The 24,252-nt window shown below is 44.1% G+C and overlaps 1 protein-coding gene across 3 annotated transcripts in view; it reads left to right on the top strand.

Moving 5' to 3' along the window:
• The window catches only part of nf1a (neurofibromin 1a), an 84,678-nt gene that overhangs the window by 11,673 nt on the left and 48,753 nt on the right, over nt 1-24,252 (top strand). For 2 of the 3 annotated variants that reach the window (XM_069722509.1, XM_069722507.1), the window contains exons 5-29: nt 1,376-1,482; nt 1,586-1,653; nt 1,738-1,813; nt 2,420-2,577; nt 2,751-2,924; nt 4,574-4,702; nt 4,785-4,859; nt 4,938-5,069; nt 6,946-7,083; nt 7,375-7,488; nt 8,014-8,093; nt 8,583-8,706; nt 9,294-9,540; nt 9,627-9,700; nt 9,858-9,941; nt 12,417-12,800; nt 13,787-13,926; nt 14,608-14,730; nt 14,892-14,975; nt 15,103-15,219; nt 15,638-15,819; nt 15,898-16,109; nt 19,493-19,654; nt 19,750-19,847; nt 22,564-22,699. In XM_069722509.1, coding sequence (XP_069578610.1) covers nt 1,376-1,482; nt 1,586-1,653; nt 1,738-1,813; nt 2,420-2,577; nt 2,751-2,924; nt 4,574-4,702; nt 4,785-4,859; nt 4,938-5,069; nt 6,946-7,083; nt 7,375-7,488; nt 8,014-8,093; nt 8,583-8,706; nt 9,294-9,540; nt 9,627-9,700; nt 9,858-9,941; nt 12,417-12,800; nt 13,787-13,926; nt 14,608-14,730; nt 14,892-14,975; nt 15,103-15,219; nt 15,638-15,819; nt 15,898-16,109; nt 19,493-19,654; nt 19,750-19,847; nt 22,564-22,699 — 3,418 coding nt within the window. The remainder of the gene's footprint in view (nt 1-1,375; nt 1,483-1,585; nt 1,654-1,737; nt 1,814-2,419; nt 2,578-2,750; nt 2,925-4,573; nt 4,703-4,784; nt 4,860-4,937; nt 5,070-6,945; nt 7,084-7,374; nt 7,489-8,013; nt 8,094-8,582; nt 8,707-9,293; nt 9,541-9,626; nt 9,701-9,857; nt 9,942-12,416; nt 12,801-13,786; nt 13,927-14,607; nt 14,731-14,891; nt 14,976-15,102; nt 15,220-15,637; nt 15,820-15,897; nt 16,110-19,492; nt 19,655-19,749; nt 19,848-22,563; nt 22,700-24,252) is intronic. The other variant, XM_069722508.1, reaches the window with a different exon arrangement.

Genomic DNA, 24,252 nt, shown 5'->3' with positions numbered 1-24,252 from the left:
ATCTCATTTCAAGGCTGTACACCAGATCTGGTTCCGATTGAGTCAAAATCCAAGAAAGTATTTTCACATAACTACGCAAATGACCAAAAATATCTATTATGGCAGGTTCAAAACAGGCTCTCTAAATACACCAACATATATTCTGGCCAATAATGAAGGATATTTAAATCAAATATCTTTTACTGAGTCAAATATATTTTTAGAACCTGTCCTTTGGAAAAAAAAAAAAAAAGTCTTATTTAAGTTTCACCAAAAAATTATTTGAATATCACAATAACATTTTCAGCCCTATTGAAGATCATGTTCATGTTGGTCAGGGGGAGGCTTCAAAAAGACCTGTTTTTGGGGGCGTGTCTGTTTGATTGACAGGCCTGTGGTGCAGTCAGGTTACAGCTATCGGTGGGCGGGACGTAGTATCGTCAGGTTTCCGATCAGATTGGTCAGATCCACCTCTGGCTCCTCCCCCAGCTCGTCTAAATATGGTCACAAATCAATGATGACCTCACTGATGGTTGATGACATCACTGATGGATGATGACCTCACTGATGTTTGATGACCTCACTGATGGTTGATGACCTCACTGATGGTTGATGACCTCACTGATGGATGATGACCTCACTGATGGATGATGACATCACTGATGGTTGATGATTGATGTGAACACACTCTGGGTGCATTGATATCTGATGTGCTCAGACCACATTAAGACCACATTTGGAGGTGGACCACCCGACCAGCTGACGTCCTCTGAATGAGGCGTAAAGATAAATGCAGCTCCATGTTCCTGTGTTCATATTTGACCTGCTGCTTTCATGTTTTTCTGTCACATTACAGGAGCTTTGTTGGTTTTACATGTTTTTATTTCAGTTTTTACACTTAAAGATCTCTGCCTGCACTTCTTTTATTTGTTTTTCAGACTGCAGGTGAACTTTAGAGAAAGCAGGAAACTTTTACCTGCAAACTACGATGCTGCTGATTATTGATTAAAAACACAGACTGTACATGACGCTTCTTCCAACAGACTCACAGCTCACACGCTTCATCTACACAGCAGCTCTGGAAGAATCTGACCCTGACCGATCAGGTCCTGACAGTTCAGGGTGTGAATTACAAACTCATTTACACACAGGGAATACGTCATACATGTATCCCAGACGGAGCGTTAAAATGAGGCTCGGTGAGGGAATGTCCTCCTGTATCATGTGTTTATTTTACTTCGATATTTCCATGATGTACGTGTCTATTTGTATAAAGAGTGAGGAAGTGAGAGCCAATCACAAGTGGTCATTGAAGATGCCTGATGAATGCAGGTGTGGACAGCTGACAGCAGTCCAGGTGGACGGGTGTTGACGCCATGTGTGTGTGTCTCTTCAGGCTACAGGAGCTAACCGTGTGCTCGGAGGACAACGTGGACGTCCACGACATCGAGCTGATGCAGTACATCAGCGTGGACTGCTCCAAGCTCAAGAGATTACTGCAAGGTGAGAGTTGAACACGCCGGGACGTCTGATCATAGAGTTCCTGAATGTGAGATGTCATGTATGTGTGAGTGTGTTCTCAGTAAAGCTGTTGGTTCTCTCTCAGAAACGGTCCTGAAGTTCAGAGCCCTGAAGAAGCCGGCCCAGCTCGCCGTCATCAACAGTTTAGAGAAGGTACCTGTTGTCCCAAACTCACACCTGACATCTGAAAATGGAAATGAATTTTGAGCTGAATGGTGCCGTGTTCTGTGTCTGCAGGCGTTTTGGAACTGGGTGGAGAACTACCCCGATGAGTTCACCATGCTCTACCAGCGGCCTCAGGCAGACATGGCAGGTGGGGGCGGAGCCAAATCGTTTAGTCAAACCTGAATATTAATAATTTCACCATGTTTCATGTTTGGATTAAATTTGTTTCATTGTTAGACATTCTGTAAAACGTCAGTTCATCATTAATCAGACAGTCGCTCACACCTGAAATCTCTGGACAGTTGATGCAGGTTGTCTCCTCCAGTCTGTTACGTGTTGATCTCTAGAGTGAAGTCATGGAAGCTTTGATCTGAGCAGGTTTGCATCAGTATTGAAGGAAAGCGTCTGAATTCCCCGTTACCACGTAACCATGCAGGATGGCCACTTCAGTATGAAGTCATTCATGTTGAATATGATGGTTTTGCTTATTTTATGAAAATTTTCTTTAAATTTAATCTGCTGAAGCACAGAAACTTAACAAAAACATGTGAAACTGTTCCAATACTTCTGGTAAAATCCAAAAGTCATGTTTTCATCTTTATTTGTTTTATATTTGATGGAAGTTATTTCTGTGTTTAACATGACTGTTGTAATGGTGTGTGTGTGTGTGTGTGTGTGTGTGTGTGTGTGTGTGTGTGTGTGTGTGTGTGTGTGTGTGTGTGGGGGTGGTGGGGTGGGGGGTGGGGGGGGACAGAAGCTGCAGAGAAGTTGTTCGACCTGGTCGACAGCTTTGCAGAAAGCGCCAAGAGGAAGGCGGCTGTGTGGCCGCTGCAGATCATCCTCCTCATCCTCTGTCCAGAGATCACACACACCATCTCTAAAGACACAGTGGAGGACAGCAAAGCCAACAAGGTGGGAAGAATACACACACACAGGCACACACACACACACACACACACACACACACACACACACACACACACACACACACACACACACACACACACACACACACACACACACACACACACACACACACACAGAGAGAGCCCCGCCCTCACTCTTTGCCGGCGGTGTGTTTCCAGAAGCTGTTCCTGGACAGCCTGAGGAAGGCTCTGGCAGGACAGGGAAGCAGCAAGCAGCTGACGGAGAGCGCCGCCATCGCCTGTGTGAAGCTGTGTAAAGCCTCCACCTACATCAACTGGGAGGACCACTCCACCATCTTCCTGCTGGTCCAGTCCATCGTCATGGACCTCAAGGTCTGACTGCTGTTCATGTTCTGCTTCTGTCCTCCTTCGTTGTGTCTGTTTCTGCCGCAGCAGCTGAAACATTCAGCTGATCAACCAGTAGCAGGATGGAGGGTGACGGTGTTTTCTACACAGTTATTAACAGAAACATGGTTATAAATGGAGTTTGGATGTTAAACACATTCAATTGATGTCACAGGAACTCCGGGAAAATGATTGGACTCTTATGTATGTGTTTTAATATCATTTCAGCCCTGCAATACAATAAACTATTGAATTTGTTTTATTTTCTATAAAAGTTAGTAATATAGAAACACTTACACTGAGTCCTGGATTATTTAGGCCAGTCAGACAGATATTCTAATCAGTCCTTGCAGGGAATCGAAATCTTGCAATAGCAAAACTTTATTCAAATTCAAGCAAACTCCACAATATTTGCAGGAGTTTGCAATTTAAAAAAAATGCTAGTTTTTTTCCGCAAAAAGCGTCATCATCAGAATATGTGCTAAACGGCATAAAGTAAATCTCTTCAGACAAAAATCACTTTATTAACAACAATAATGTACAGTCAGTACGGTTCTCCTCCTCTCATCTCATCTCCAAATAAAACTGTTCACCGGAGGAAACTGGAACAAGAGCAGAAACAGGAAGTGACAGGGTTTGGGAGAAATGGTTCTCCATGTTCAATAAATACATTTAAAAAAAGATTGGGACAAAAATATTTGTGTGATGTGCAGCCTGATTATTATCACAGGAAGTGATTACACATTTATTCATTTATCAGGTAGAGCTTAAAAAAAAATCTAATTGTTCATTCTGAACTTGCAACTTTTTCTAATTCCTGCAATTTTACACAAAAAAACTCACTTAAAATTTCACAAATAATATCGACATTTTGGAGATAATCGGCCACAAAATCAAACATTTTTGATCACAAACAAACTCCATAAAATCCTGGATGGACTGTTTGAAAGTTTAATAATTCCATAATGACTTTATCTCGTCCTCCAACATGACTGCATTCATTAAGGATCCCTGATGTTGGTTGTCTGTAGGTAGAAAGTATCAAGACCAACATTATGCAGTATGAGTGGTTTGTTCTCTGATGGATAAACTCTGTTTCTTATTGATTATTAGAGAGAAAAAAGAAACCAAAACCACTCCGACTTGTTCACAGACTTAAAAACGTGTTGTTTTATTTAACCTGAATATTCCACCTCCGGAGTGTCAGACCATTTTTACCTGTTTTATCTTCTTTGCTCATTTATCATGTTTCCTTCATTTCTATTCTTCTATCGTTGTTAAACGGCTTCTTTTTCGTCTGTTGTGTGTTCATTGTTGTCGTTTCCTACTTTGTGCTGCAGCCTGCAGACACAGTTAAAACAGCTGCTGTGTTTCAGTCATTAAAACATGAATCCTCCTGTTTATTGTGGAAGGTATTTCTATTTTCTGATAGAAACTGCGAGGTCGACGCTGATGTCGTGACGTTTTTTACGACTGCACATGGGTGTTTTATTTAGAAAATTTTCCCAGAACCTTTTTTTTTTTTTTTTCCTGGAGACATTTCCTCCTCCAGTCTCATTATCCGTCCCTGTGAGTGTATTGTCAGAAATGTGTGATGTGCTTGTTAGTAACCTCTGACCCCATCCATGTCCCATCAGGCCCTGCTGTTCAACCCGGCCAAACCCTTCTGGAGAGGGACGGGCAGCCAGAACACCGACGTGGAGCTCATGATGGACTGCTTCGTATCCTGTTTCCGCATCAACCCTCACAACAACCAGCACTTTAAGGTGTGCTGGGCAGCAGGGGGCAGTGGGTGTGTTCACTCTGCTGTGGAACAGCTGCTCAACATTTGTGTTCTCTGTCCTCCAGGTCTGTCTGGCCTCCTCCTCCCCCTCCACCTTCCACTTCGTCCTGGTCAACTCATTGCACAGAATAATCACCAATGTGAGTCCGGAGTTTCTTCAGGTGATTAGTGACCATAGAGGAGTTTCATGTGTCTCATCCTGTGGTTTCTCCTTTCAGTCCCACCTGGACTGGTGGCCGAAGATCGACGCTGTGTACTGCTACTCTGGAGAGCTCCGCTTCATGTTCTCCGACACCCTGAACCGGGTGATCCAAGGCGCCGGCACCCACGCTCCTCTACGCATGACGCCGGTGAGACAATGGCCCGCTGAAGCTCAGTAGTAACAGAACATGTGGAAAGATATGTGTTGAGATCACGGAGCACAATGAACAGGTCCAACAACACACACCTGCTGGGAGAGGGTCATTAATTAGGCAATATTACACAAGCACCTCGGTCCGGACCGCATCACTGTCGGAATAATAATAATAATAATGATAGTACATCATTATATTATTATTAATAATAATAACAATACACAATAATAAGAAGACATAATAATAATAACCATGCTAAAACACCCTCCAGTGTAATATAGAGATTATACAACAAGCTACCTTCTAAATAAAACATGTAATCTACATGTGTTCATATTGTGGAGAAATTCACTCACTGAATAAATACAGAACATAGAAACACTAAACTGATCAGCTAGCTTAGTCTGGTTGGAACAAAGATATCTGATGAACAAAGATATCTGACGAACAAAGATATGTGATAAACAAAGATATCTGATGATGAACAAAGATATCTGTTGAACAAAGATACGTGATAAACAAAGATATCTGTTGAACAAAGATACGTGATAAACAAAGATGTGATGAACAAAGATATATGATGAACAAAGATATATGATGTACGAAGATATATGAACAAAGATAGCTGATGAACAAAGATATCTGATGAACAAAGATATATGATAAACAAAGATGTGATGAACAAAGATATATGATAAACAAAGATGTGATGAACAAAGATATATGATGAACAAAGATATGTGATAAACAAAGATGTGATGAACAAAGATATGTGATAAACAAAGATGTGATGAACAAAGATATATGATGAACAAAGATATGTGATAAACAAAGATATGATGAACAAAGATATGTGATAAACAAAGATGTGATGAACAAAAATATGTGATGAACAAAGATGTGATGAACAAAAATATGTGATGAACAAAGATATCCGATGAACAAAGATATGTGATAAACAAAGATATCTGATGACGAACAAAGATATGTGATAAACAAAGATATTTGATGATGAACAAAGATATCTGATGATGAACAAAGATATGTGGTAAATAAAGATATCTGGTGAACAAAGATATCCAATGAACAAAGATATCTGTTGAGCAAAGATATCTGATGAACAAAGATATCTGACGAACAAAGATATCTGACGAACAAAGATATCCATGAACTCCTGTGTTTTTAACATTTTAGCTCCGTGTCATGTGTTCAAACCAAACCGGTCCAGCTAGCCTCCTCTAGGACTGTAAGTGCGTGACTATCCGTGGTGTTACGGTACGGGTGCTCAGAGCGACCAAAAAGGACCAAAAGAGACCCGACTTCACCAAATGGGTCATTTAATAGAAATATAACAAGTAGAAACTACATTATATTACATATTATATGAAACTCAGTTCTAATTCTATGTTCCCATTGAGGAGGTGGAGGGATATTTGTAGTGATGAGCAGGATGTGATGTCATGATGATTTGACCAATCAGATCTCTGAGACGGAGCTACTGGTTGTACAAACTGTTTGAAACAGTTTATCTGGAGCTCAGAAACATCACTAATATAAACGGAACATGGAGAATGAAGGTTTATTTTAGGTACAGATGAGGCAGCTGTGTTACTGCCATCATATTCAAAATGAACATTTTTTTTTTAAACATTTCTCACTGACAACATTATTGTTGTTAAATATAAATAAATTAAATATAGGTTTACATGATTGCAAATCATCCCACTCTGTTTTTATTTACATTTTACACAGAGTCCCAACTGGAAACAGGGTTTTATTACTATTATTATTTATTCTAAACTGTTATACTGTGGTTTTATTTCCTAAGTAACAGTGTGTGTGTGTGTGTGTGTGTGTGTGTCGTTCTCAGAGTCTGACCTTCATCGGGAAGAAGACCACCAGCCTTAAGTTCAAAGAGAAAGCAACCGACTTGGACACTCGCAGCTACAAGTGCCTCCTGCTCGCTCTGGTCAAACTCATCCACGCCGACCCAAAACTCATGCTGCATGTGAGTCCTCACGGTCCAGTTCTGGTTGGACTGGTTCAGTTGTGGTTGGACTGGTTCAGTTGTGGTTAGACTGGTTCAGTTCTAGTTGGACTGGTTCAGTTCTGGTTGGAGTGTTTTATTTATTTCTGGGGGATTCAGATGAGCTTTCTACATTGATGTTTTGATGATGTTCTGATTTTATTTCAGTGTGGATGGATTAAATTAATAACTGGGATGGTAAAACTATCATTTTGGACCTGGTTTTGTATCAGTTTGGGTCCTAAGAGTTGTCATTGTACTGTTGTGTGTTAGAACCCAGTGAAGCAGGCTCCAGAGATGCAGAGCAGCACCGCGGAGCTCATCACCGGCCTGGTGCAGCTGGTTCCCCTGACCAACACCACTCAGCTGTCACAAGAAGCCATGGAGGTCAGAGGTCACAGCACCACATGGGTTCTCTCATCATCAACTCTTACTCAGAACAAATCACATTGATAATATGAACACAAGAACATGATTCTGTCATCAAAAGCCAAAGCAGAACTCTGGTTCTGGTGTCTGTAGAGTTATTCTAACTCAACACCTCCTGCAGACCTTTCAAAATATAAAAGCCTCCCAGGAAACATAGGAACGATGGAAGGCCCTTTAATCTGATGGGATGCTCTTAATTTGACACATTTGTGCAGAAAGTTTGAAATTAGTTTCCTTGAGCTCAACAGTGAAAAATAGTGAAATGGAGGCAACTGGAACGATTGTTAAAACAAAGTGTGTTAGTGGTGAGTGTGATGTGACCGGATGTCTTAAGATCTGCAGGTCAACATGGAGGAAGTGTTGTTTTCACTGACATGAAAAGAGGAGATCAGAACATATAGAAGCTTCATATGAGACAGAATGAGACCGTGTTTAAAATGAAGGCCTGGTTCTCCCTCTGACCTGCCGCCCTGTTGGTTCCAGGCTCTGTTAGTCCTTCACCAGCCTGAGACCATCGAGCTGTGGAACCCCGACGCCCCCATCGAGACCTTCTGGGACATCAGGTACTCCTCAATCCGTCTATCAGAGATCAAATGTCTGAGTGAGCGGTGGATCTGATCGGAAACCTGACGATACTACGTCCCGCCCACCGATAGCTGTAACCTGACTGCACCACAGGCCTGTCAATCAAACAGACACGCCCCCAAAAACAGGTCTTCTTGAATCTTCTTTTCTAATGAATGAGGGATTATTTTCAGATGGACCTCCAGAAAACTAATAAGAAGGAGTGACTTTAGCTAACCGAGAGAACTGATGGACACATTTTATTCACTTTGGATTTGATGAGAGAAGTTGAATGGGAGTCTATGGAGCCGGAGGCTTTTTGGAGCCGACCTCTAGTGGCACTCGCTGGTATTGCAGCTGAAGACACTTCTGGATCAGAACCATTTTATAGACCTAAAGCTACAAACTCTTTTATATCCAGTCTGTGATCACAAGAGTGAAAAAAGCAGCAACATGTGGATTGAACTTTTCTTTCTTTCTTCCTGCAGTTCACAGGTGCTCTTCCTCATCTGCCGTAAACTCATCTGCCAGCAGATGGTGAACGGGACAGAAGTTCTGAAGTGGTTGAGGGAGATCCTCATCTGCAGGAACAAGTTCCTGCTCAAGAAAAAGGTGCAGTCCTGTTTCTCTACAGCAGACAGAGGTGGTGACAGACAGACAACATGACAACTAGTCCTGCAGGCAGGCTGTGGGTCAGTCAGTCCTCATGGAGTGTGACTGCTCAGAGACGAGAAGGATGTGTTGTGTTCATGATGACATCCTTCCCTCAGTACAGTAAATAGTGCTCTTATATGTCAGGACTCTTACTGTGTAGTACAGGAAGTAGTGTTGTTTCACATCTCACACACTGACAGGATATGACCTCATCATGTGAACACATCACCCTCCAAAATATCTGCATCTTTAATTATTTTACCCAGAATTCAGTGTGTTTTTGTGTCCTCTGTTTAACACTCAATAAACACACTGATTCTTCTGTCCAGCAGCAGCAGTGGAAAAGAAACATGTTGTGTTCAGGAACAGCTGCAGCTTCCTCACACGCTTTTAATTTGAAAATCCTTTATGCCCCGCCCCTTCCTCTATGCCGCCAAGATGGCGACCGTTTAGAATGGAAAGTGTCTAGAGTTTGACACTTGTGTTCTGGAGCGTTCTGAGTGCTTCATCCTGTGTGAGAGTGCTCTGTGTTCGTTACCCTCCAGGAGTGCGCCACGATGGGCGGAGGGATCCCGATCTGCCGGCAGGCGCAGACCAAGCTGGAGGTGAGTCTGTACATGTTCCTGTGGAGCCCCGACACCGAGGCCGTGTTGGTGGCCATGTCCTGTTTCCGCCACCTCTGTGAGGAGGCCGACATCCGCAGCGCCGCCGACGAGGTGCCGGTCCAGAACATCCTGCCCAACTACCCCACCTTCAGTGAGCTGGCCTCTGTCAGCAACATGATGGGAACAGGTGAGTACTGAATCAGCAGGAATAAACCCCCCAGTTGGAACCGCTGGTTTCCACTAACAGTCTGGTTCTGGTTCTGGTGTTGTCAGGCCGCTCCACCTTGCAGAAGAGGGTGATGGCCTTGTTGAGGCGGGTAGAACATCCCACACCAGGAAACATTGAGGTAACGCCAGTTGTTCTCATGATCACATGACTGGTTTAAATTGAAAAAAGATCTCTGAGAATAGATTCTAATCAATCTGAATGTTTCTCACGGCGTCAGAGTCACGTGATCACCTGTAGTTGATGTCGGGTTTCTTGTCTGTTGCTTCAACCTTCAGGCCTGGGAGGACACGTACACTAAATGGGACCAGGCCACCAAGCAGATCCTCAACTTCCCCAAGAACAAGGCGGACGACGGGCAGGTAAACATGCTGCAGAGGGGCGGGGGCGCGGTCAGGGGGCGTGGCTCTCTCACAGCCGTGGGTCCTGATGTGTCAGAAGTTACACAATATTAACTAAAAGATAGAAATATAAAGTCTTTGGTGGAACAAACATGTGTTTTAATTCACCGATCAGCTGCTTCATGAAGTCAGTCTACAGGAAGTTTCAGCTGATCACAGAATCAAACAGGAGGTTAAATAAAGATAATAGGCAGATATATATACGTACATATATACAGCTCTGGAAAAATTTGAGACCACTTCAAAATGATCAGTTTCTCTAGTTTTACTATTTATTGGTATGTGTTTGAGTAAAATTATTTTTTTTGTTTTATTCTATAAACTACTGACAACATTTCTCCCAAATATCAAATAAAAATATCGTCAGTTAGAGCATGTATTTGCAGAAAATGACAACTGGTCAAAATAACAAAAAGAGGCAGAGTTTTCAGATCTGGAATAATGCAAAGAAAACAAGTTCATATTCATTTTTAAACAACACAATATGAATGTTTTAACTGAGGAAGAGTTCAGAAATCAATATTTGGTGGAATAATTGATTCTTGATTTCCAATCCCAGCTTCATGCGTCTTGGCATCTCTCCACCTCTTTCACTTTGATGTTGGGAGACTTTATGACTCCTGGTCCAAAGATTCAAACAGCTCGGCTTTGTTTGACGGCTGGTGACCATCCATCTTCCTCTTCATCACATTCCAGAGGTTTTCAATGGGATTCAGGTCTGGAGATCTGGCCGGCCATGACAGGGTCCTGATCTGGTGGTCCTTCATCCACACCTTCACTGACCTGGCTGTGTTTCATGGAGCATCGTCCTGCTGGAAGAACCCTCCTCAGAGGTGGGGAACATCGTCAGAGCAGAAGGAAGCACGTTTTCTTCCAGGACAACTTTGTCCTCGGCTCGATTCATGCGTCCTTCACGAAGACAAATCTGTCCGATTCCAGCCTTGCTGAAGCCCCTCAGATCTTCACCGATCCGCCACCACATTTCACAGGATGTGGAGACTCTGTGGCTCGTCGACCTCGCCAGGTCTCCGTCTAACCATGAGACCACCAGATGTTGGACAAAGCTGAACATTGGACTCCTCAGAGAAGATGACCTTCCTCCAGTCCTCTATGGTCCAATCCTTCTGGTCTTCTTCAAACCTCAGCCTGGCTCTTCTTTGCTTCTCATGATGAAGGGATTTTCTATCTTTGCAGGACTTCAGCCCCTAGGAGCCTGTTTCTAACCATCCTCACCTCACTTGATGTCATCCTACGGTTGTTGAGTGACATTGGAATGAGTTGGTGGTCATCCCGGTGAGCGGAGAGTCGTTTTGTTTCTGCTTGACCTCGTTCTCATGAACCGTCATCTTTGACATTTGAAGGATGGAAGCAGCCTGACGATCACTGTATCCCTCTGCCAGTAAAACCAGAGTTGAACTCTTCTTTTAGTCACTGAAAACTTTTCTTTTTAACTCTTTTGGTCAATAGTCACTTTTTTTTATTCCAATTACATCTGAAGGTACTACGAGCACCATTTCTGCCATCCAGCTGGTCCTATTGTAAGAGGACAATGATGACCACAGCAGTGGTTTTATACTTTTCTTCATTAAATCAGATCTGGCTCAGGTGATCACCTGGTCAGTACCTCATCAAGTAGAATCAGGTGATCACCTGATCAGTACCTCATCAAGTAGAATCAGGTGATCACCTGGTCAGTACCTCATCAAGTAGAATCAGGTGATCACCTGGTCAGTACCTCATCAAGTAGAATCAGGTGATCACCTGGTCAGTACCTCATCAAGTAGAATCAGGTGATCACCTGATCAGTACCTCATCAAGTAGAATCAGGTGATCACCTGATCAGTACCTCATCAAGTAGAATCAGGTGATCACCTGATCAGTACCTCATCAAGTAGAATCAGGTGATCACCTGATCAGTACCTCATCAAGTAGAATCAGGTGATCACCTGATCAGTACCTCATCAAGTAGAATCAGGTGTTCCTGTATTGGAATTCAACAGAATGGCTGCCGTACACGTAGAGATGCTGATTTAACAAACATTTGGAGTGGGCTCTGCATTTCTTACAGAGCTGTATGTATATAATATCTAAAACTATAACATTTGGTTGTAATTGTATGTTCTTCGAATCGTGATAAAATACTTTTGTGGTACCAGAGAACAATATAAACGTATTGTTTGAAACATTTTGAAATAAATCCAATGGGATAATAAAACCGAGTGAAATAGTTGAGTTAATAATAATAATAATAATCATCGTTTTAAACTGAGCTGTGTAGTTCTCATTGTATATTGGGTTGAAAGTGTGAACACGTCCGCTGTGGACAGACAAACTGCTGAAAGCTCACAGCTGAGTGTGTTGTTGTGTGCTGCTGCTGAGTAAGTGTGTGTGTGTGTGTGTGTGTGTGTGTGTGTGTGTGTGTGTGTGTGTCCACAGCAGGAGTGGATCAACATGACGGGCTTCCTGTGTGCTCTGGGCGGTGTGTGTCTGCAGCAGCGCAGCACCCCTGGCCCGGCCACCTACAGCCCCCCGATGGGTCCGATGAGCGAGCGGAAGCACTCCATGATCTCCATGGGCCCCTGCGAGGTCACCAACCAGCTGGCCTCCTCCTGCTCCTCCTCGGCCTCCAGCGAGTCGCCCGTCAGCCGCTTCGTGGACCGGCTGCTGGCCCTGCTGGTGTGTGGCCACGACCGGGTCGGCCTGCATGTCCGCACCAACGTTAAAGATCTGCTGGGGCTGGAGCTAAGCCCCGCCCTCTATCCCATGCTGTTCAACAAGCTGAGGAACAGCATCGGAAAGTTCTTCGACACTCAGGGACCGGTGAGTTCTCTTCAAACTAAAACCTGGCCACTTCTTCAAAGGGAGGAACAGATGACAGAAACAAAAAGACAACATCTCTCATCCACTCAAATGATACAACACAGGAGCAATTAAAAAGTCCCTATGTTTAATCAGGTTCTTTCTCTGTGCTCCTCCACATCATCATCACTCAGCTCTCCACATCAAGTTCTTTTTCTAATCCTGTTTTTTTTGGAATAAGTTTAGCCCCTCCCACCTGGAACCAGGTCAGTTCTGTTAACGATAAAATGCATTTACTGCAGAAAAGGCTGTGTGAATCCAAACTTCAAAGAAAATATGATGAATCAATGTTGTAAAAGTTTCAAATCTATGCTTGCAAGAAGAAGTTCTTAAAGTGTCATCGGACAGTTAAAATCAGCTGATTGTTGATGTAGCTGAAGGCTGAAACTCTTTTTGTAAAAGTTGTTTTGGATGAGTTTAGCTCCTCCCACCAGGGAGCAGGTCAGTTCTGTTCATAAAGAAATACCAGCTCACTGAGTTTGTTCATTGTCTTTGAGCCCAGCGTTGTTCATGTTGCCTTCTGTGTGGCAGTTAAAGGGTTAATTCATAGTTTGTAACAGCTTTCATGATTCTCATATCCTGACCAGACGAGGGTTAAAGAACCCGCTGTAGTTTTAATAATAAACTTTATTTGTAGAGCACCTTTCATACAAGAAATGCAGCTCAAAGTGTTTTACAGCAAGAAAATGACCTGCAGTGTTTCACATAATTACAGATATGAAGGAATGTTTAAAAATGTAGAAAAGAAATAAAATGCATAAGAACAGATAAAATGTATAAAACTGAAACACAATACAGTTAAAATATAAAATAATGCAATATACATTTTAAAGGTGCTGTGGTGCAGGAGAGCTTTTGTCAGGTTCAGTATTTGTTGTATATCGGTGTTTCATCGTTCCCTGTGATGTTCCTGCCTGAAAGGAACTCAGCGGTTCTCCTGTTTCCAGGTTCCTATCAACGACACCAACACCCAGTTTGTGGAGCAGACCATCGCCATCATGAAGAACCTGCTGGATAACCACACCGAAGGCAGCTCGGAGCACCTGGGACAGGCCAGCATCGAGACCATGATGCTCAACCTGGTCAGGTAGGACCGACATCTTGCTGCGGTTCACAGCCTGCGGACATTCAGCTCGCGTGTTTTCTCCCACGACGTAAAACCTTTTCCCTTGAAAGTAAATCCATGCAGCCGAACGTGATTGTCCACCGAATTCGGACCCCTTTGTGCCAAATTCCCTTATTTACAGGTTGTTTCAGGGGTTTTTTAAGCGTCTATTATACAATGGAAATTGTTATTTCTTCAGTTTGAACCTCTCTGTGCCTACATTATTATCCTGTTGAAATGTGAACCCCAAACCACAACATTACTGTGGCCTTAAAAAACACCTCTTCTGTTTCACATGTATCTGCATATTATCCCAAAAATCGACATGTTGATGAGTAAACTGGAGTTTTACCTCCTGCAGCAGGTCAGATGTGTGCGTCCTCACGTGCACGGTGTGAGTTTACTACGTCAAGCAGTTCAGGACAAATTAGCAGCCGTTTGAAATCTAAGCCTCTTGAAGGTTGTTGTATTTATTTCTGATATTTCTGGTTGTTCCCGTTTCCATATTTTTCTGCTGATGTCGTCAGAAACGAGAAGCAGCTGTGATGACTGACTGATGTCACAGATTGTTGCTCACTACACCATCTGATAAGATGAACACCGAGCGTAGGGCTGCAGGGAAACGATGGTCTGAGGTGAACTCACCTGTGCTCTGTGACTCAGGTACGTGCGTATCCTTGGTAACGTGATCCACGCCATCCAGATCAAAACCAAGCTGTGCCAGCTGGTGGACGTGATGATGGAGCGACGGGACGACCTGTCCTTCTGCCAGGAGATGAAGTTCAGGTCAGTGACAGCAGCTGACTGGATGCTTGAGGCTCCGCCTCCAGGACTCCATAGCCGCTGCCTGCAGCGTGTCATCACGGTTCAGTGTGATGAGGATAAAAGAGCATCGTGTTTTCCCCCTCGGTTACTTTGTGAGGTTTCATCCTGACTCCTGTCTGCAGGAACAAGATGGTGGAGTACCTGACAGACTGGGTGATGGGCACCTCCAACCAGGCTGCTGACGATGACATCAAGTGCTTGACGAGGTGCCGCTCTGTTCCATGTGATCCTGTCAGGAGGGGAGTGAGCTGCTCTCACTGTTGTCTCCTCTGTGTGTGTGTGTGTGTGTGTGTGTGTGTGTGTGTGTGTGTGTGTCTGTGTGTGTGTGTGCAGGGACTTGGACCAGGCCAGCATGGAGGCGGTGGTGTCTCTGTTAGCTGGTCTTCCTCTGCAGCCAGAAGAGGGAGACGGAGTCGAACTGATGGAGGCCAAATCTCAGCTCTTCCTCAAGTAAGACCCCCACGGCTCCGCCTCCTCCGCCAGCTCCTTTAACGATGGATATAGATGAGACACACCCTCAGCTGTTTCCTGCAGAGACTCAGACTCCTGCGGAAGCTGTTAGTTTTTGTTTTTTTCCTACTTGTAGTCGATGTTCGTCGACGGGCCCAACGGTGATGACGTCATGTTCATAGCGACAGTGAGAGAGAATCTATGCTACCGCTAACAGAGCTATCAGAGAGGGTAGAAGGCAAAATAAACTTTCTGCTGCATAGCTGCGTGTACGTCATTGCCACGGCAACCCATGCAGATGGGTTGGTGATGTCTATACACATCAAATCTGATCTGTTCTCTTGTAACGAGCAGTGCGGACAGTCTGTCCTATAGATCTGTCTATCCCGGGACTGAACGTCCTACTGTGTGTGTCCAGATACTTCACTCTTTTCATGAACCTGCTGAACGACTGCAGTGAGGTGGAGGACGAGGGACAGGCAGTGGGGGGGCGGAAGAGAGGCATGTCCCGCCGCCTGGCATCCCTCCGACACTGCACCGTCCTGGCCATGTCTAACCTGCTCAACGCCAACGTGGACAGCGGCCTCATGCACTCCATCGGTGAGTCCAGCTCCGGCGTCCGCTCCGGACTCGGCGGGCCGACCGGAGAGGTCTGAGTGTTGCTCTCTTCCTCTGCAGGTCTCGGGTACCACAAGGACCTCCAGACTCGAGCCACTTTCATGGAGGTACTGACCAAGATCCTGCAGCAGGGGACGGAGTTCGACACGCTGGCCGAGACTGTGCTGGCGGACCGCTTCGAGAGGCTGGTGGAGCTGGTCACCATGATGGGAGACCAGGGGGAGCTGCCCATCGCCATGGCGCTGGCTAACGTGGTTCCCGGGTCACAGTGGGTGAGTCGCTCTTCATGGTGTCGGCCATGAGCAGAACACTTTTAACCCTCACTTATAACTTAGGTCGGGTCCAAATAAGTATGTTTAAACAAAAATATTTACCCAACAGGTAAAAGATATGGATGGTTATTTAGACATTTGGATTTATGGATGAAATAGAATAAATCTGTGATGGTTCAGCTGTAAAGATGTGATAGACTATGAATGGATTTCAGGATGCTTCGGTCCTCCCATCGAGCCTCTTCTCTGCAGACACGCGTGTTTAACCAGAAAGATGCCTGCTCGGATGTTGAGTTTTATCAGTTTGTGTCGAGTGTCAAATTCAACACCTCCTTCTGACTTCTTCACACTGTTGGAAGGAAAATTTGGGTTATTTAATTACATCAGATACAGCAACAACAACAAAAAATGATTCCATCATCCCGGCAACCACGACTGAAAGTATCAGCAACCTGTTTAATAAGATTCTGATTTGTGGTTGGAGTCGGCGCAGTACTCACGCTCACCACCAGATGGCAATGTGTTCAGGTGAGAGAGCTGTGACCTGAAGCAGGTCTGCTCTGATCTGTCAGTAAATCCTCTCAGGTCATTCTGGGATGGAACACAGTCCTCACACATGCTACATCTTTTTAATATCCCAGCAGTGTGCTCGTGATTAAAGGACGCCATCACACAACAATAACACCGTTGTCTGTTTTTCTTGTTTGTTTAAATAATATATATAAATAAATAAAAATGTTTGTCACTTAAATGTTTCAGATCATCAAACAAATTTAAATATAACACAAAATGCAGTTTTTAAATGAAGGATTTTATTATTAAGGGAGAAAAACAATCCAAACCCACATGGCCCTGTGTGGAAAAGTGTTTCCCCCTAAACCTAATAACTGGTTGGACCACCCTCAGCAGCAACAACTGCAATCAAGCGTTTGTGATAACTTGCGATGAGTCTTTTCCAGCTGTGGAGGAATGTTGGCCCACTCATCTTTACAGAGTTGTTTTAATTCAGCCACATTGGAGGGTTTTCCAGCACCAACCTCCTTTTTAAGGTCATGCCACAGCATCTCAATAGATTCAGGTCAGGACTTTGACAAGGCCACTCCAAAGTCTTCATTTTGTTTCTCTTCATCCATTCAGAGGTGGACTTGCTGGTGTGTTTTGGATCATTGTCCTGCTGCAGAACCCAAGTTGGCTTCAGCTTGAGGTCACGAACAGACGGCCGGACGTTCTCCTTCAGGATGTTTTGGTAGACGGTAGAATTCATGGTTCCATTTATCACAGCAAGTCTTCCAGGTCCTGAAGCAGTAAAACAGCCCCAGACCATCACACTACCACCACCATGTTTTACTGTTGGTATGATGTTCTTCTTCTGAAATGTGGTGTTACTTTTACACCAGATGTAACGGGACACACACCTTCCAAAAAGTTCAACTTTGGTCTCGTCAGTCCACAGAGTATTTTCCCAAAAGTCTCGGGGATCATCGAGATGTTTTCTGGCAAAAATGAGACGAGCCTTAATGTTGTTTTTGCTCAGCGGTGGTTTTGTTCTTGGAACTCTGCCATGCAGCCATTTCTGCCGAGTCTCTTTCTTCTGGTGGAGTCATGAACACTGACCTGAACTGAGGCAAGTGAGGCCTGCAGTTCTTTGGATGTTGTCGTGGGTCTTTTGTGACCTCAGATGAGTCGTCTCTGCTCTCTCGGGGTAATTCTGGTCGGCCGGCCGCTCCTGGGAAGGTTCACCGCTGTTCCATGTTTTCTCCATTTGTGGATAATGGTTCTCACTGTGGTTCTCTGGAGTCCCAAAGCTTTAGAAATGGCTTTAGAACCTTTTCCAGACTGATAGATCTCAATTACTTTCTTTCTCATTTGTTCCTGAATGTCTTTGGATCTCAGCATGATGTCTATCTTCTGAGGATCTTCTGGTCTACTTCACTTTGTCAGGCAGGTCCTATTGAAGTGATTTCTTGATTGAGAACAGGTGTGTCAGTAATCAGGCCTGGGTGTGGCTCGAGAAATTGAACTCAGGTGTGATAAACCACAGTTAAGTTATGTTTTAACAGGAGGGGGAAACACTTTTCCACACAGGGCCATGTGGGTTTGGATTGTTTTTCTCCCTTAATAATAAAAACCTTCATTTAAAAACTGCATTTTGTGTTTACTTGTGTTATCTTTGACTAATAGTTAAATTTGTTTGATGATCTGAAACATTTAAGTGTGACAGACATGCAAAAAAATAAGAAATCAGGAATGAGGCAAACACTTTTTCACACCACTGTATATATCTATCTATCTCTTGCTGAGTCGGAGGTTTCCCCAAGGGGCCAAACATTCATCTGAATGAAACTCAATATTTATGTTGTGTGAAATGTGACATATTTTACGAAACATGAACCTTCTAAATCTAAAATAAAATTGTAACATAACAAAAACAAATGCTCTTTTTATTCTGTTTCATGGAAATTTTATTATTATCCAGAAATTTACAAAAACGTAGTCATCATCTTTTTTTTACCTCTGAGCCACGAGTACGATCTGTTGATCCTGACCGGCCGTGAGACACAAACAGCCCGTAAGAAACAGATGATACCACCATGATTTAATTGGAGGTTTAACAGCACAGTGCTGCACATTGCCGTTAAACTTGTATTATTTAGTGTTCAGCTGTTCCTGGTCCTTCTGGTTAGGTTTCTACAGCTCTGGAGAGATAAGCAGGATAATAACAAGGAGGATAATGAGCTTGTCATCAGACAGCGGCCAAGCATGGATGTGTGTTGGTGCAGGCTGGACTGTCTGGCTCCAAACTGTTCCACACCTCCATGAGGACATGTCTTTGTCCTCTAAAGAGTCCCAGGAGGACTCATCAGTCTCTGCAGAGACATCAACACGGTCCGGGTGGACGGATCCTCTCCTCAGATCTGCAGCGTCCTGCAGCAGCAGAAATATTGTGTGCAGCATAGTTCATGTAATAGATGAGAATTTAAATCTTAGTGTTTCTTTGAAACCATAATGCTCTGTAGAATAAAGAAAATGAATAATGCAAATTATAAATGATTAAAAATGTCAATTTAAATCCTCTAATGTTAAACATCTGTAGGATTGAAGAAAATGCAATAACCAGCAGTGTTGCACTGATTTGTCAGAGCTCAGATGTGAGTCAGTGTGTGAAGATGTTCTTCTTTCCTCAGAACAAATCCCAAATAAGAAAAGATTGAAGTTTAGACTCTTTATAAAGACTGTGATCGTGGATGTTAAGAAGAAATGTCTTGCTGAACGAGGCCCCGTGTTTCATCCTGCTGTGTTTGTGTCTGGAGTCCATAACTTCTTCATACCACCTGTTTCCAGCTGTGACCTTCTGTTTCCTCTGAATGTTCTTGGACTTGCAGGACGAGCTAGCCCGAGTGCTGGTGACCCTGTTCGACTCACGCCACCTCCTCTACCAGCTGCTGTGGAACATGTTCTCCAAGGAGGTGGAGCTGGCCGACTCCATGCAGACTCTGTTCAGAGGAAACAGCTTGGCCAGCAAGATCATGACCTTCTGCTTCAAGGTAGGAGACGCAGCAGCAGCTCACCTGTCAGGAGGCCTTCACAAACTCATGTTGGAGGTGGATTATTAACTGTCCCATGTGATGTCTTCTGTCAGGTTTATGGAGCAGCTTACCTGCAGAAGCTGCTGGAGCCGTTACTGAGAGGCGTCATCACAACCCCTGAACACATCAGCTTCGAGGTGGACCCCACCAGGTGAACACCACCAATACTCACCAGAACTCCTCCACACACGGACTCCTTCCACACTCATCTGTTCTGTAACACTCACTACATTTCATGTATATATTAACCTATTTCATATTACACAATGAATTGCAGTAAAAATGAAATCTTAATTTATGTGTTCAAGCAGTATAATAAGTTGTATACTTGCCAAGTTCAGGTGTGCTGGGAAGCTCTCAAAAAAGCTTGTAAGTGGACATTTAACGTCATATAACTTAAAAAGATACCGGATCCTCCTCGTTATGACATGATGATTTCAGCATGAACACAGTCACATGTGGTGTGAATGTTCCCGCTGTTCTGTATCACTTCTAAATATATACAACCCTGTGTCCACAAAAGTTGGGACGCTGTGTAAAATGTAAAGAAAAACAAATTCCAATGTTTTGCAAATTACATAAACTCATATTTTATTGCAAATAGACCAAAGACAACATATTAAATGTTGAAACTGACAAATGTTATTATTTTATGTAAAATATCTGCTCATATTTGAATCTGATGTCAGCAACACGTCTCTATAAAGTTGTTCCAGGATCATGTTCCCCCCCTGAGCTGCATCAACTCTTCTTTTAACAACACTCTGGAAACCTTTGGGAACTGAGGAGACCAGTTTCTGGAGTTTTGAAAGTGAAATGTGGTCCCATTCTTACTTGATTTAGGATTTCAGCTGCTCAACTGTAGACTGCAGGAGGCCAGTTTATCAGCCGGACTCTTCTACTACGGAGCCATGCTGTTAAATGCATGCAGAATGCAGTTTGGCTATGACCAACGGGGTCAAAGGTCAAGATTAATTTTTATGATGCGGTAGTATGTCCCAGTTGTGCACATACTACATGTAAGAGTGCATACTTTGTAAGTAGCTGCAGTATGTATTGAAAGTAAAACGCGGGGCTGGTTTGGTGCTTGACAGAGGGATTGTGGGTAGACATATTGGTAGTTCATATTTTCCCTCAGTTGTGGATCATACAGTGGGTACGGAAAGTATTCAGACCCCTTTAAATTTTTCACTCTTTGTTTCATTGCAGCCATTTGCTAAAATCAAAAAAGTTCATTTTATTTCTCATTAATGTACACTCAGCACCCCATCTTGACAGGAAAAACCAGAAATGTAGAAATTTGTGTAAATTTATTAAAAAAGAAAAACTGAAATATCACATGGTCATAAGTATTCAGACCCTTTGCTCAGTATTGAGCAGAAGCACCCTTTTGAGCTCGTACAGCCATGAGTCTTCTTGGGAATGATGCAACAAGCTTTTCACACCTGGATTTGGGGATCCTCTGCCATTCTTCCTTGCAGATCCTCTCCAGTTCCGTCACGTTGGATGGTGAACGTTGGTGGACAGCCATTTTCAGGTCTCTCCAGAGATGCTCCATTGGGTTTAGGTCAGGGCTCTGGCTGGGCCAGTCAAGAATGGTCACAGAGTTGTTCCGAAGCCACTCCTTTGTTATTTTAGCTGTGTGCTTAGGGTCATTGTCTTGTTGGAAGGTGAACCTTCGGCCCAGTCTGAGGTCCAGAGCACTCTGGAAGAGGTTTTCTTCCAGGATATCTCTGTACTTGGCCGCATTCATCTTTCCTTCAATTGCAACCGGTCGTCCTGTCCCTGCAGCTGAAAAACACCCCCATAGCATGATGCTGCCACCACCATGTTTCACTGTTGGGATTGTATTGGGCAGGTGATGAGCAGTGCCTGGTTTTCTCCACACATACCGCTTAGAATTAACGCCAAAAAGTTCAATCTTGGTCTCATCAGACCAGAGAATCTTATTTCTCATAGTCTGGGAGTCCTTCATGTGTTTTTTGTCAAACTCTATGCGGGCTTTCATATGTCTTGCACTGAGGAGAGGCTTCCGTCGGGCCACTCTGCCATAAAGCCCCGACTGGTGGAGGGCTGCAGTGATAGTTGACTTTGTGGAACTTTCTCCCATCTCCCTACTGCATCTCTGGAGCTCAGCCACAGTGATCTTTGGGTTCTTCTTTACCTCTCTCACCAAGGCTCTTCTCCCACGATTGCTCAGTTTGGCTGGACGGCCAGGTCTAGGAAGAGTTCTGGTCGTCCCAAACTTCTTCCATTTAAGGATTATGGAGGCCACTGTGCTCTTAGGAACCTTGAGTGCTGCAGAAATTATTTTGTAACCTTGGCCAGATCTGTGCCTTGCCACAATTCTGTCTCTGAGCTCCTTGGACAGTTCCTTCAACCTCATGATTCTCATTTGCTCTGACATGCACTGTGAGCTGTAAGGTCTTATATAGACAGGTGTGTGCCTTTCCTAATCAAGTCCAATCAGTTTAATTAAACACAGCTGGACTCCAATGAAGGAGTAGAACCATCTCAAGGAGGATCAGAAGAAATGGACAGCATGTGAGTTAAATATGAGTGTCACAGCAAAGGGTCTGAATACTTATGACCATGTGATATTTCAGTTTTTCTTTTTTAATAAATTTGCACAAATTTCTACATTTCTATTTTTTTTCTGTCAAGATGGGGTGCTGAGTGTACATTAATGAGAAATAAAATGAACTTTTTTGATTTTAGCAAATGGCTGCAATGAAACAAAGAGTGAAAAATTGAAAGGGGTCTGAATACTTTCCGTACCCACTGTAGATGTTTTAAGATCAGCTCCTCTCCTGCTCTGCTGACCTCCAGTGTTGACAGAGACTCAGACTTCCTGTTTGTGTCCTCAGGCTGGAACAAGGTGAGAACCTGGAGGAGAACCAGAGGAACCTGCTGCAGATCACCGAGCGCTTCTTCCAGGCCATCATCAGCTCATCCAGCGAGTTCCCCCCACAGCTCCGCAGCGTGTGCCACTGTCTCTACCAGGTAGACCCCTGTCTCACCCTCCACCCCCACACCCCAGCTGCTCACCTCCCCTGCCTTACCTGTTCACAGTCACTAAAACATTTCAAGCCCCTCCTCCCCCCTCGGAGGCTCCTGATGCTGCTCCACTCACTGCTGCTGCTCACGCATCAGTGCACAGCTCTACATACCTGTCAGCTCTTCACTCTGCTGTTCACGTCCTCGACGCCACGCCGCCTCAGTATTCACTACAAAGGTTTTTAAACCTCGTAACAGACACCACCTTGTTTTACTAGATTTTGCCATCATGACTGAGTGGTCACCGCCCTCGCTGCAGTTCACTGGAGTTCACTGGAACCACTGCTGTCTAAAAACCAGCCAACGAGCTCTTTAGGTTATCGATTGATCGTTTGGTCTGTGACATGTTAGAAATTTTGATGAAATGCTCATCGTTCCTTAAAGCCAACAGTCCAGCAGCATGTTGGACCAGCAATGATTCACGTCAGAGACTGGACCCAGCCGACTTTTAGATAAACACTCTTACACACTAAATAGATGAATTCATTTACTGGGTCAGTTATTCAACCTCCATAGAAACAATGAGACCAGAGTGAACTTTAGTTCCCATGTGTTCCATTCAAACACCATGTAGCCTGGATGTGATCAGTCCATGTACACATCTACACATGAATACTAACACGAGGGTGGATGGAAGCGTTCAGAGGCTGCTGCTGCTGCATGTGAACGGTGTTCAGCACCGCGGCGTGCCCAGAGGAGCTGTACGCTGAGGAGTTACACCGTTCTGTGACCGCTGGTCCGGGTGGGTCGGCCATTTCTCCACCAACCTGAAACTTGAGCAGAGAGCGCACATCAGAGTTTGTGGTGGATCATTGGGGAACAGAAAGAAGCAGCAGGGAACCAGATCCAGTGTGTAGCGGTTGTGTGGAGCGACGCTTGTGTTGTTGAGGGTGAGAAACTGAGCCGATTGTTGTCACGTTGGAGAAGCCTGTTGCCATGGCGACACAGTTTAGGTGTTCCCTCAAGCACCTCAGGAGGTTCCAGTAGAACTCTGTGTTGACAGTCTGACAAACAGCTAACAAACCTAAAAAAAAAAAAAAACTCGTTTTGCTGAAAAAACTGTTTAACACAAGTTAACAAACGGCTAACAAAACTATCAAACTGTTAATTTTGCTAAATAGCACCAAATCTTAAGTTAACAGCTAACAAAGCCAACAAACAGTTAATTCGCCTTAAAAACAGCTAAAATCAACTCAACAAACCGCTAACAACACTAACACTCCTCAGAACCTCAGGAGGTCCCAGTAGAACTCGATGTCGACAGTCTGACTCTGAAACCCAGCTGGTGTCTCCTGACCTGACGATCCTTCTTCGGTCTGGGACGGTGAAGCTCCGCCCCTCCTGAAATGTGATGTCATCAGAACACCTTGGCCGGCTCATCCAGGGTCTCCGTTGACCGTTTAAAGAGTTGGACCCAACCTTTGATGTGCGTACTCTGGTCATTTTGACGGAGAAATCGGACTCTCCAGAACCACTGCAACACGTTCTCTATGCTGCTC

The sequence above is a fragment of the Brachyistius frenatus genome, unplaced genomic scaffold, assembly GCF_029030835.1.
Source record: "Brachyistius frenatus isolate BFR_SWC_R1_liver_20210118 unplaced genomic scaffold, ASM2903083v1 Contig_294, whole genome shotgun sequence".
Classification (NCBI taxonomy): Eukaryota; Metazoa; Chordata; class Actinopteri; family Embiotocidae; genus Brachyistius; species Brachyistius frenatus.
The sequence above is the reverse complement of the archived record's forward strand: the minus strand, read 5'-3'. Positions and strand labels throughout refer to the sequence as shown.